Source organism: Dromiciops gliroides, chromosome 3, assembly GCF_019393635.1.
Source record: "Dromiciops gliroides isolate mDroGli1 chromosome 3, mDroGli1.pri, whole genome shotgun sequence".
In the NCBI taxonomy this organism is placed as follows: Eukaryota; Metazoa; Chordata; class Mammalia; order Microbiotheria; family Microbiotheriidae; genus Dromiciops; species Dromiciops gliroides.
The window spans coordinates 306,521,127-306,535,029 of record NC_057863.1 but is presented as its reverse complement, the minus strand read 5'-3'; the positions used below and the strand labels follow the sequence as shown (position 1 = coordinate 306,535,029).

General features: G+C 35.0%; 1 protein-coding gene across 1 annotated transcript in view; it reads left to right on the top strand.

Moving 5' to 3' along the window:
• Nucleotides 1-13,903, top strand: part of LOC122747036 (ABI family member 3 binding protein) — a 313,537-nt gene that overhangs the window by 194,210 nt on the left and 105,424 nt on the right. Inside the window, 6 exon segments of the mRNA XM_043993253.1 lie at nucleotides 568-645; nucleotides 1,201-1,275; nucleotides 2,552-2,629; nucleotides 7,036-7,116; nucleotides 10,668-10,742; nucleotides 12,200-12,265. Of these exon segments, the coding sequence (XP_043849188.1) occupies nucleotides 568-645; nucleotides 1,201-1,275; nucleotides 2,552-2,629; nucleotides 7,036-7,116; nucleotides 10,668-10,742; nucleotides 12,200-12,265 (453 nt within the window).

The following is a 13,903-nucleotide window of genomic DNA, read 5'->3' as shown; positions in this document are numbered from 1 at the left end:
CTGAGTTCAAATCCTTCCTCCACATTGGGTAACTATGTCACATTGGGTAAGCCATGCAACCACTCTAGGCTCCAGTTTCCCTATTTGCAAAGTGAGAGGGTTGGATTAAATGACAGCCAAGGTCCTTTTTATCTCTACATCTATGATCCTTTGAAATATATTTCCATCTTGCAACTTGCTTTGTCCTCATTCCTAGTTATTTGAATTGTACGCATTTTAAAAATACAAATCTATCTCTAATTTCCAATGATTACACTAATTCTGCTGATCAACAGTCTTTCAAATAGTACATAAGTATAGAACCAGAAGGGTCCTTAGAGGTCATTTAGTCAAACTCCCCCCTTCTTATAGATGAAGAAATGGAGGCCTTGGGAGGTACAGTGACTTGCTAAAAGTCACATATGAGACAAAGTGATAAAAACAAGATCAGAGCTTAAAGACTGTGACTCTGAGTTCAATACTCTTTCCATCAGGCCCCTTTGAATGACCCCTTTCTTGCTATTCATGAATTAACAGTTGATTCCTGAGACTCTTTGCTCCCTTATAACTCGTTGACATTTATTCCAGCAGCAACAAGTGATTCTCCTCTGGACTCTGCCCCATCTAAAACTTCTAGAACTATTGAACAGCCAAGGGCAACACTGGGTAATGTTTTTAATAGCAGATTCTCATTTCATTTTTCATCAAAGGAAATCCCACCATGAATGGCTTTTTTCCACAGAACCATCTCATTCCATCACATCTAATCATGTGTCTCTTTCCTGCTTCTGAGTACATATATAGTTGTTGTTTTTCTCTGTATCATTAATGATTTTCACCACCTCTACCTGGCTTTAATTAGAATATGGTAGCAGATGATATTTTCACCGGCTTAAAAGGAGTAAGACAATACACTGTGAAATCTGCATGTAACAGCCTCACCACCACCATCTCTCTTCCACATCCCTGTCTTTGTAGTCATTCATTGCAGCATACTTGGATGCACTCACCCTAATTTTGGTCATCAAACGAACAGTTATCATTCTATGACTTTTCCTCTTTGAATATTCATTTCATCCACCAGCTTTCAAGAATCCATGAGCTATTCATCTTTCATCATTGACTTGTGGCTTATATTTCTTACCAGCTAAAAGCATGTTAGTCCTAGAAGCTCCTTGTAATAACTAAACTGGGCTGGGGCGGGGGGACTTTTCATTTCAGCTCCAGCTAAAATGCCACTTCTTCCTCAAAAACCGAAAGTGTCTGCCAGTCCTGAAATACAACATACTACACTTGGTAATTACTAATACTTAAACAATTTTGTTTTTTTTTTTAAAGTAGAAAAGTGGTAAAAATTACCCATGTTGCACCTAAGAAAAATTCATAGGGTTGTGATATCAAATGAGACAATGTAAAGTATCCTAAAAGTCTTAGTGTAGTTTTGAGCTTAAGCTTAAAACTATACTAAGAATTTTGGGGTACCCTGTGTATGGAAAGTGTTTTGCAAACCTTAAAACACTACATAATTGTTAGTTGTTATTTTTATTATAGTAAATGTTTCTAATTTTTCTTCTTACCAATATCAAGAATTCTTTAAAATTCAATGACTTCAATGAACCACAGGATAAAAGATAGTACTAATGATCAAATAAATATAAAGAATTTACACTATTTCAGGACCTCTTTACTCTAATAAATGACTTTTCTTATTATCCCAATTAGAAAATCTAGAAACATGAATGCGAATTATACTTTAGTCCTTTCCATTCAATTAAATTGAATTCAACTTAGTACAGAGTATTTTCCCTGGGATATAAATACAAAATAGTTACCAAGTATGATCTGTGGAACATTTAATGCTAAAAAACGGAAAGGGAGAGGTAGGAAGAACAACAACAAAATTTTTTTATTTGTAGTGGAAATTTTGGAAATCACAAGGTATATTAACTCATGGTAATGATTCTACTTCTGAAGAAGAAAGAGTTTATAGAATTCAAAGCATTTCTATTTTCCTACTTCTTAAACCCAAGTTATCCATACCCCGCTGCCCTACATATAGATAAATCAGACTTTAAGCTTTTGACTTGTCTTCTCCGACTTCCACACATTTGTATATAGTCTCCCGTAGCTTAGAAATGTCATTCCCTGTCATTCCGTATTAAAATCCATATCTTCCTGGCTCAGGACAAGTTCTGCCTCTTTCATAAAGCCTAATCGGCAGGAGCCGTGTCCCCTTTTCATTTCTACATGCCCTGATGTCTAGCATACAACAAGCAATCAATAAATGTTTACTGAATTGAGCAGTATTCTGGATTTTTAAAAATTAAATATACTCACCACTCCCATGAAGTATGACTAAATGTAGTATAACTTCTGCTATTTAGCTCAATATGATTCTATCAACCATGTTTGTTCAGTAGCTATTGTATGCTAAGCCATGGACGACAGAAGGGATCTGTTGATACATGCGAAGTCCTTGCCATTGTGAGTTTGCCATCTAGGTGCAACATGATTGCCGGCTGAAGAAAGATCATTTAATGAAAAATTATGAAATAGAGTCTGCTTCTTTCAGCTTCCACACAAACCATGACCACTCCTTCTACACCTAAGCGACGACACCCCAAGATCAAACCAACAGGAAGCAAACGTGGTAACTAAGACTTTTATGACCCAGCATTTTGAATTCCAACAGTATCTTATGAATCCTCCTATTAAAAGGAAAGTGGCATGGTTTACTGTACCTAAAGTTGAAAAATGATAGGTTGTAGTTTTAGTGGAAACCCGAATCATTTATCGATTTGATTGAAGCATTATAAATTACTTTATGTCAATTAAGGCATAAACCTAGAAATGGTGTTCTATTTAACATAATGCAATGTGATGTAAAGGTGGATTCAGCTATTTCTGTGTATATTTCATAAGTGCTCATTGAATTAAGCTTTTCCTCTGCAAGAGACAGGCATGTAAGGGAGAGAATTAACCTGAAAACCTTGATAATGTTTTCAAGTAGACTTCTACCTTGTCTGTTTCATAGGTCTGGATTTTTGTCTATTCTATTTTCTTAGGCATGTACCCATGCTGTACTGTTTTATGCTTTAAGTTTAATATAGATTAGATTCTTTCTTTGCAGTAGTCAAGTCACTTATTAAGCACCTACTATGTGCCAAGAACTGTGTTAAGCACTGAGAATATGAAGAAAGGTAGAAACAGTTCCTACTCTCCAAAAGCTCATAATCTAAAGGGGGAAACAATATATAAACAATGGATACTGGAATAATTGGATATAGTCGCAGAAGGAAGTCATAAGCATTAAACGAGAACAAGAAAGGTTTGTTTCATGGATGACAATTTAGCTTAAATTTGAAGGAAGTCAGGGAAGACAATAGGCAAAGGTGAGCTTTACTGGGATGCTGCCAACCAGGATAAATTTCTCTTAAGAAAGAGGGGCAGCTGGGTGGCTCAGTGGATGGAGCGCCAGCCCTGGATTCAGGAGGACCTGAGTTCAAATCCGACCTTAGACACTTAACACTTGCTGGCTGTGTGACCCTGGGCAAGTCACTTAACCCCAATTGCCTCACCAAAAAAAAAGAAGAAAGAAACAAAGACACACAGAGAGAGAGAGAGAGAGAGAGAGAGAGAGAGAGCGAGAGCGCAACACAGAGACAGAGCAACACAGACAGAGACTGAGACACAGAGAGAAATTTTACATTTAAGTTTGTTAACCTACATTATTATTGTTCATTATTACTGATTAAGCTAAATAAAGTTATTTGTTCAAGTCTAAATTTAGATTTAAATGACCCCACTATTTGTTTCAAATGCATTTCTTTCTTTTTTTTTTTTTGCATTTCTTAAAATTACTACCAGTTAGATAATTTTTCAACATTGTTTGTTAAATAGTTTAGAGTTTTAAAATGTTCAGGTTCTCTTTGGAATATCTTCTTCTCACTTGGGTCTTTGAATATTTCATGCTTCCCATTGCCAGAAAAAAAAAAGCATGGAAATCCTTACTTTAAACTTAATAAAAGCCCTAAACTGACACAAACAGCCCTGGATAATAATGGCATTTTCCTAGTAAACAGCTACTTTGTAGCTTCATTTGTCCAGGGAAAAATCCAGTATTGTAGGTTATGTGTGATATGACTACAAGTTTAGAAATGTTGCATTTGGAAACATTGGAAATCTCACATGTATAACCAGGAACCATAACCATGGTTATAGATGACTTGCCTGTTATCCAAAGGGTATGAAATAAGCAGACAAACATTATTCTATGAATTGATCAAAAAACATATTGAGGTGGAACAGGGAACTGATGGTCAGTTGCAAGTACCAAGAGAAAAACCAAGTCATGTAGACTTTGGTTTCTCGAATGAATAAGGCACCCAAGCTTAGCATAAACATTTATTTTAAAAAGGCTAATTAATGTGAACTTTGTTAGAATTTTATTATGCCTCAGCTCAACAGTAATTTGTTGCATCAGGCATTGGTAATAACTTTAAAAGCTATTTTCCTTGTGCCTGAGACTATGGTGTAAACACCCACATTGAAAAATAGACATTGTGGCTACAAAGTAGGATCTCATCTGCCAGATGTGAAAATTATTTGTATTATTATTTGTATGAATCATTATTTGACAAGTATGCCTTGTCTGCTTTTCTGCAATACAATTATAGCTGATACCATGGTTAATGGCTTTCTCTTTTGTAGAGGCTGAACATACTCTTAAAATTCATTTTCTAAGGCCACATCAAAGCTTAGTATTATCTACTTTTCAGTCTAACTGCTTTATGATATATCTTCATCCTAAAAATATTTTAAAGAGGCCAGAGAATTTTCCAACATTCGTAATAAAGACATGTCTTTCTTTCTCCCTACCTAGTATAAGTCCCTAAAGCCCTAAAAATCTCTAAATTGATTCTGTTGCTTCTTTACTTTCCAATTCCCAAGAAACTCATTTTGTTTCTTTAAAATTCTATACAGGAAGGGGCAGCTAGGTGGTGCAGTGGATAGAACACCAGCCCTGGAGTCAGGAGTACCTGAGTTTGAATCCGACCTCAGACATTTAACACTTACTAGTTGTGTAACCCTGGGCAAGTCACTTAACCCCAATTGCCTCACTTAAAAAAAAAATTCTATACAGAAGCCTCACATACCAAATTTGAAAATTGCATGAGCTTTCCTTAATTTCCAAAATCAAAGGCTAAAAACACAAATATTTTGGTGTAGAGAATTTTTTTTTCCTAATAAAAATCAGCCATGAAGTAGTATGGTCTCATCATATCCAGACTCTTTTGATAGCATCAGGAAATTTCTCTTTCAGCAACTGTACCCATGACAGTGTCAGAAATTTGTAAAAATTTTCAAGGTTTGGATAATTAGGGAGTTCATTGGCTGGGGAAAAATGGATTCCATGATTAAAGATGAATAGTATTCTGATCAGATAATGCAGATAGGCTTTCAGTCAGAAAGTGAAGAAACAACTTTAATCATCTTAGAAGCCTGTTCTCTTTTTGTTCTTCCCTGTTCTCAGGGAGATAATAAAGAATCTTTTTTGATTACTTAGCTGACCTCCTTTTAAAGTTGCAGTCTAGTGCTAGTCAGCTAAGAATCAGGGCAAGATATAAAGAATGAGGAAAATCACCATCTAATTGAGAGATAGACTGGTTTATGAGAGAAGTGAGGATTATTTGGTAAGAATGATTTATTATAGTAGGGAATATGTTGAGCAAAATTTTCTGTCAACTCTATATCATCACATTGTATCTATGAACCAGCCTAAAAAGATAACTTTTTAAATAATGATAAACATTTTTATTTAAAATTTTCAGTTCCAAATCCTATTCCTCCTTCCTTCCTTCCCCTCCCCCTTTCCCCTGCCTGAGGCAGTAAGCAATCAGATATAGGTTATACATGTGCACTTATGTAAAACATTACCATATTAGTCACAAAAGATAACTTTTAAGATTTTTTGGATTTGGAGGTTTGAAGAATGTATGAGTCTATTTCTAGCACAGTTCCTGGCATACAGGTGGTGCTTAATAAATGTTTTTCAATTGGTTGATTTATAGCACTACATTTACTTCTACAATATTATAATGTATGAACTAATGCGTTAAGTTCTTAGCTCTAGGAGAACTGTATTTTCCATTACAGAGCTCAATTAATTTTTAATTAGTATGCCTTTATTAGAATGTTACACTAAGAATTTTAATTAAAATGAGTGGGGCCACTGATATAGTTTACTTAATGGGGCATAATATTTTTTTTTATAGCAGTAGCAGTAGAGGAGGAGGAAAAAGTTTGTAAAATGTTCAAAAATTTTAATTTCCTCCACTTTCAATTAGATGTGGCAGTTAAACTTTCAGGTATAGGTGTTAGGCCACTAGCAATGAGGGTTTAGGCAGAAGGACAGAAGCAAATGGGTGAATGATCTCTTATGAGAATGGGTGAGGTTTCCAAGTCAGTGAAAAGGAATGGAATACTCAGGAAAAAATGAAATTTTGGATGGCATAGTCAACAACCCTGAAAATCCCTAACCGTATGAGTCAGAGTCAGGAACTGTGTATGAGAAGGGGGGGATACAGGCTCATTTCCTGCAAACTTATGCTTAGAGAGTTTGGAAGTTGTGTTGTGTTGTAACAATCACATTGGCACAGTGTTATAGATAAGGAACAGCTTTTAGATAGGACACAGAATGTCAGTGACTGTCCAGTTGTTCATTTGAATAAAATGTCTTTCTGAGGTAATTGTACATGTACAGGATGAGATTTGAAAACATTTAAAAATATTTTTCCCTGAACTTTGGATATGATGCATATATGATGTCAGTGCCATTTATTTTTTATTGTGGCAGAGCCCCAAAATGGGTTTCTATGAGGAAATTTACTTATGTTTGTAAATAATAGTACAAGATCATCCTCTTGCCATCCCAGGTTTTTAAGTATGTATAGCATTAATATGTCAAATGTAGAGTTTGTTTGGAAGTTAGTGGGATTATATCCTTTCAATATCTGACTGCTTGCTCTCTAAAGATCATACCTGCTTTTCCAACAGTGAAAAGTTCAACCACTACAGAATCCACACCAAAACCCAAAGCAACTTCTCTTGAATTTGAGAAGCTACCAGCAACACCGGGTAACAATATTCTCTCTGCCCTGAGATAATTGTTTTATTTTTTGATATGTCATTAAATTTTAGCATGCAGGTCATCGTTATCAAACTCTTTCTTGAAGCACATTAGCTGAACTTTCCTCTTCCTCTATTTCTTATTTTCCATAAGGTGCTGAGTTTTCTGGATTTTTGAATGGCAACAACGATAATCTAAGACCTTGAACCCTGTAAAACTGAGTATATAGAATGTCCCAAAAATCTTAGTGCCATTTTAAGGTTAAAATGGCACTAAGATTTTGGGGCCAGCATGTATTTCTCCTAAGCCAAAATGACCTACCCACCAGGCCTCAAATTCATCTAATGAATAAGAGCATTAGTTTTTAATTCTAAATTTAAGTGTACTCTTAATCTGTTTTGAGAATAATTCATTCTTAAAACTTTGAATTCGGGCAAAGAATCATACATACACTAGTTTTAAGAGCCTAATCTGTTATTAGTTTTAGGAAATGTGAATAGTATAAATGGTTATTAACATCAAATCCACAATTGGATTATGTTGCTGTCTGTCTTGTCCTAAAGTAAAAAAATTTAATCATGTATAGTCTCAGCTTGTTCTGTTTATGCCCCCTTGAATCTTATCATTTCAGAATTCCTTTGAGGAATGAGTCTTTTTTATAAATATTGTTTCAGGTAGATTTTACTCTCATTGAAGTAGGATTGAGAGTATGATAAAAGTAAATATTTACGTATCAAAAGAAAATCATAGGGGCAGCTAGATGGCACAGTGGATAGAACACTGGCCCTGGATTCAGGAGGACCTGAGTTCAAATCCAGACTCAGACACTTAACACTTACTAGCTGTGTGACCCTGGGCAAGTCACTTAACCCCAACTGCCTCACACAAAAAAAAAAAAAGAAGAAGAAAATCATAGAATCATAGTTGGAAGGGACATGAAAGGCCATCTAGTCCAACCCCCTTACTTTACAGATGAGGAAATTGAGACTGAAAGAGATTAAGTGACTTGCTCAGGGTCACACACCAAGTGTCTGAGGCAGGATTCAAACCCAAGTCTTCCTGACTCCAAATCTAGTGTGCTACCCACTATATCATGTTGCTTCAAAAAAAGTACTAGTACAAAGAAAAGGTCAAATAAAAACAATGAAGATCAATTTGTGAACTTCTGTACTACAGACAGGTTGTTAAAATAAGAAAGTTGTCTAACTTAATTCCCTTGTTTTTCCTAGTTATCCTCATTTTATTCCTAGTTTTCATTTTGGTTTCCCATTTCTTCTGATGAACTTTTGTAGACCTATGTTATTTTTGAGGCAGAATTTTGGTGCCCATTTGCTCTTTCTCTCAGTAAAAAAACCCTGAAATTAATTCAAATTTTCAGAAGCAAATGCAATGGGACATACTGTTTAGCCTAAATGAATACCAAATAATAACAGAAACAGCATGACTTATTAAGTACTATTTTCCTTTTCCAAGGACATAGTCTTCTTTTGTCCCTACAAAAAAACAAAAACACACACAAAAAAACCCAACAACCAACTTTCATTTAGTTAAATCAGAGTCCTGACTGTTCCTATGAGAGTTAAGTTGAATACGTCTGCCAGGTTTTCCATTAGTGGCCCATACAATGCATTAATGTGGCACATTTTCACCATATGAGAGATCTACAAGGTACTAGTTTCAGACTAATTCCTGAAGACTACAAGAATAAAGGAAACATTAATTCTTTTATCCCATTTCTCAAAGAAAATACATTTTATTTATTCTAAGTCGAAAATATCGGCCCAGGAAGAATTAGCACCCTTAAAATCCTATTTGCCCAATAAACAATTAATTCCATCTGCCATTATCCTATTTTTAATTGTTGCATTCTCATGAAAGGCTAAAATTAATTCCATCTGCCAAATTTAAAAATGGAATTAATCACATTTTGATCAATTTGAGTATTTACATTTATCAATAAATATTTTGAGTACCATGTTTTTAGTCATAGAAAAAGTATAGGAATGCCATTCCTGCTTGTTAGTGAAAACTAACATTAGGACAGTCCTAGAAATTAATTACTTTTCTCATTAATATTTAAAAGACATTGGGGGCAGTTAGGTGGTACAATTGACAAAGCACTGGCCCTGGATTCAGGAGGACCTGAGTTCAAATCTGGCTTCAGACACTTGACACTTACTAGCTGTGTGACCCTGGGCAAGTCACTTAACCTTCATTGCCCTGCCCCCCCCAAAAAAATCTATCATCATCATCATCATCTAGAGTGCCTAAGACTGGGAAGCACAAGCATTGTGTTGTTTTATAGAGATTTATAATAAAACACATTTTTCATAATAACAGACTTTTGCTCATATATAACATTTGTGGGCTATTATTTTTTTTCATGTATAACATTTGATGAGAGCGATGTGCTCTATTGATTGGAAATCTAACCTTGGAATTAGGAAGACCTGGGTTCATGTCCTGAATCTTACACATACTATTATGACTCTTCAAATCATTAAGCCTCCCATTTCCCTTGCAATGCTCTTACACTAAGGATCCTGATCTGAGCCAATAGAGAGAGTTGCTAGAGTTCCCTATCCTAATGCTATCATAGGGCATAGGATAATAGACTCAGACTCAAGAGGGATCTTAAAATTCCTTTGGTCCAACCTCCTCCTTTTATAGATGAAACAGAGGTGCAGCCAAAACAACAATAACAATGTGTAATAAATTGCTCATCCTCTCTCATAAATTTGCTTAATATGTCTACATCAATTCAAAAGCAGTAGAAGGTTATTTCTTCAAATTTATGTAGGCAATATATAATATGTATCCCATGGTCCTTTAAAAATTCAATGAAATCAGCAATCTCCTTGAGGCATAAAGAAATCTGCGCCCCCCAACTCCAGCAACTTTGCAGAAATATGAATTTTTGATGGCTGACATCCTCAGTCTTCCCTTTTTGTGTCTCTTATTTTTACCTTCTGGTTTTGAATGCATCTCAGAAACCTGTTACACTTCCATTTAAAGTAGTAAGCATAGTGGTATTTACTTAGCAGATCACTTGCTCTCTTTTTCCCCTGTTCCACATTGAAGCTAAAATGTTGGATTCTGCAAGTTGAAATTACTGTATTGCTTGCAATGTATACTTGTAATGCATGTCATAAGAGAAATCCAACCATCTTTCCTCAAAGTCCATGTGGCAAAACTCTGGCATATTGTTTTCTTTCCAGGAATACATAAGCATCTATTTTAAAAGATCACCTAGTGTTGGCTCTCCAGTAGAGTTTGGATAATTTTTATCTTTCTTGCACTGGCTTCACCCATCTCTTACTTGCTTCGTTGCCAAGTGTCAAAGACACTAGAATTCTACCTTTTGATGAGGTAATCTCATTAATGACATTTCTCACACAGCTTAAGCTTCTTTCTTTTCACTTCAGTCACTCTTTTTTGTTCTTGTACAAAGATACGCTTTCCATAGATTGGCATGTTGACTTCAGATCACACCTGGGGTTGTACAATAAGTTCAAAAGAGCTGAAAATACTACAACTTCTCTTTGTCTTTTTCTTGCAGCTCCTAAAAAGATACTTCCTGTTCCCCCCAAACCAACAACTCCCTCAGACCCAGAAGTATCACAACTAACTCCTGGTAAATTTAACATCAGAAATGCATGAATATGGGGTGAAAGTGGTAAAAACGGGATAAGACCAGCAATGATGGTCAATGGTATCCATCACAATGTTTCTTTTATCCTGCAGAGGAAGCAATCCCTCATCAGCTTGATCTCTAACTTGAGCATGTTTCACAGTACAAATTAAAGAGTGTAGATTCACAGGGATTAAATTTGTAGTCACGTCTTTTTTCTGGATAACTTAGTATTTTTTTTAGTTTGGGCAAAAGCACTATTTAAAATGTTCAAAAGAAAAAATTATGTTGAAAGTTTTCAATAAAACTGAAAGAAAATTCATTATGAAAATATTAAACTTACATAGATTAGATTTCCTTTAAAGCGCACCTAGAAGAAATAATGTCTTCAGCTATTGATGTTTTAGAAAATAGAAGAAACTTTTAGGAATGTTTAAGAAATAGAAAAAAATCAAAATTTTGTTTAGCTGACCCTGGTGGAATAAAGTATTTCTTTTCTGAAATTGGTGCCAACTGAACAGTGTGTTCCTACTAACATGTTACAATATATTTCATTAATGTTATCCGAGGCTTTCATTTTATAAGTGGTTATCCATAAACCATCTCATTATACATTTTGGAAAGCATAATTGACTTTTGGCTTTTTAGAGACTAAGCAGAAAACCCCCTGATGGAATACCCAAAATAATCACAAATAAAAACATAACTTTGATGGCCAGAATTTCTTATAAATTCATATTAGGAAGTCATTCAGTTATTGAAGAATAAGATCATGTGTGATCTAATAGGAAAATGTAAGAGTAATGGGTTATTTTAAAAAGAGTAATAAGTTATAAGGAAAACACCCACCAAATAAATATTTTGTCTTTATTGATGCTTCCCTAAGGCACTGTCATTTTCTGAAAACATTGAGAAATTCATGTTTTTTTAGTAGAAAATTATCTTCACAATTAAATATGCCCAAGCCAGGAAATACAGTCTATTCCCTGGCCATAAACTCTATCACTTGTAAAGGAATCTTTGAAATAGAAAAGTGATTCATTGGCACTAACGAGATCAAAACAGGGCAAGAAACTTGATTAGTTATCTGGGGCCTCATCTTGCTTTCTTGGATGGACCTCCACCATCCAATAGAAAGATGTTAAATAATAGGCAATGACTTTTTTTCAGTCCACTTTCTCTTAGCTTCGAGAGATGACACTGAGCTCTCCATTCATACAAGTGGTAGGGACAGTAGCCCAGAATATGAATAGTTGTCAAAGAACAAGAAAAATCATTCTTACCTCTTACTTTCCTTGTGGTTTTCTGAGAATGTGTGGTATAACTAGTGATTCACTCTACTGGGTGAGTTGCCCTCAGTATTCATCAATGAAGTCACACTATTAATTTAACAGGAAATCTCATTTCCCACTTGGATTATGCTGTTCAACATTTTCCTCGGTTTTGCCTTTTTATTGTAGCACAAGACTCTGTTAGTATTGAAACATCACCAGCACCGCCTTCAGCACTGTCACCAACAACAATAGGTAATGCAATTTCCTTTAGTGAGTGGTTACATTTTATGTTCCTTTCAGAGGCTGTCTTTGTTAGGATATAAAACTATCCCCCCTCATTTTCCTTTACATTCAACTTCATACCCATTAATTATCAGTATGTTTCTAAGTTTGTCAAACCTGTTCTACAGACCCTTTCTTCCTCTCCTTCCAACATCTAGTCCATCCAAACTTTGCTCTCATTCTGCCTTAAAATATATTATTGCTTTCATAAATTATTCATTGCCTTTGCTTTTACATGAGGGCAAAATTAGGATGAATTTATGTCCTTTGCTTATTGCTCTAATCTATCTATTATCTCTAGCAGAATGCCATGGTTTCCCTGAAATACACAGGTACAATTCAACTTTGAATCTCCTTCTTTGTCTCAGTTCTTGAAGTTTCCAGTTCCTATCTTGGATTGTTTATTGTCCCCAAAAGGAAAACACAGAAATTAATATTTATAAAATATGCATCACCAAGGCAGAAAGCATCTCAGTGTCCATGTAAACCTATGGGCATGGTATGATGTTACAAGTTTTAATTTATGGCTATTTCATAGCCATAATTTGTGTTTCATTTGTGTTTAGGAAGTTGATTTATAGAATTATTGGAAGTGAAATTAAGATGGAAAATAAAATTCATATATATATATACACACACACACACATACACAGAGAGAGAGAGAGAGAGAGAGCGCTAGATGCTATAAGAGCAGCCTATTTTCTCCTCAGTTCTTTTGGGAAGAAAGATGAACACTAGTAATATAAATACAAAAATGAAGCGGTCCCTGACCTTGAGGAAAAAAGAACCTTGGATTTTTGGAAGGAATCTTTGAGACAATCTAGTTCATTCATCTACCCAAATCAAAAATCCCTATCAGCTGGTCAATCACTATCTGTTCAAAACATTTTTTGTGACTTGTGAAGCAATTCTATTTATAGATATATCAAGTTGTCAGAAAGTGTTTCATTATGTTCCCTAAAATTTCCATCTATTCAATATAGTTGTGTCCATTGGAGTAACTCATAATAATGTTTCACAGAACATTTTTAAAGATAGTTATATCCACACTATCACTTGTTCTTTGAGCTATCATACCCAGTTCCTTCACCATTTCTCATATGACATGACTTCCATGTCCTTCACCATCCTGATAGTCCCTTGTCTAAGTACACATTTATCAATACTTCATTAAAATATGCCTCTCCCCACTACATATAGTCCTCCAGATATGTCTGACCTGAGAAGAGAGTACAATCTAACTATTACCTTCCTTTTATCTGAGCACTATACTTCTAAGATCTTCTTCAATTTGAAGTACTCATTACATTATTGACTCACTAAGCTTGCTGTTGAACAATAGTGCCATGCCTTTTGCACATTAACTAACTCTTTAACTGCCTCCTCTATGTGATTGATTTTAAAAATGAAAACATGTAGGAAAAATTATATGTTTACTCCAATATACAAATGTATTGTGATTTCTTCTATGATGATACTCCCTTCAGCCATAAAAGCCAAAATTAATCCATGCCTGTCCATCTTATATAGCTCTTATCAATGGTCTCCCATAAGTTTCCCATAGGGGCTGTACTCAAAGTGCTTGCTCATGCTTTCTTTTCATTCTCT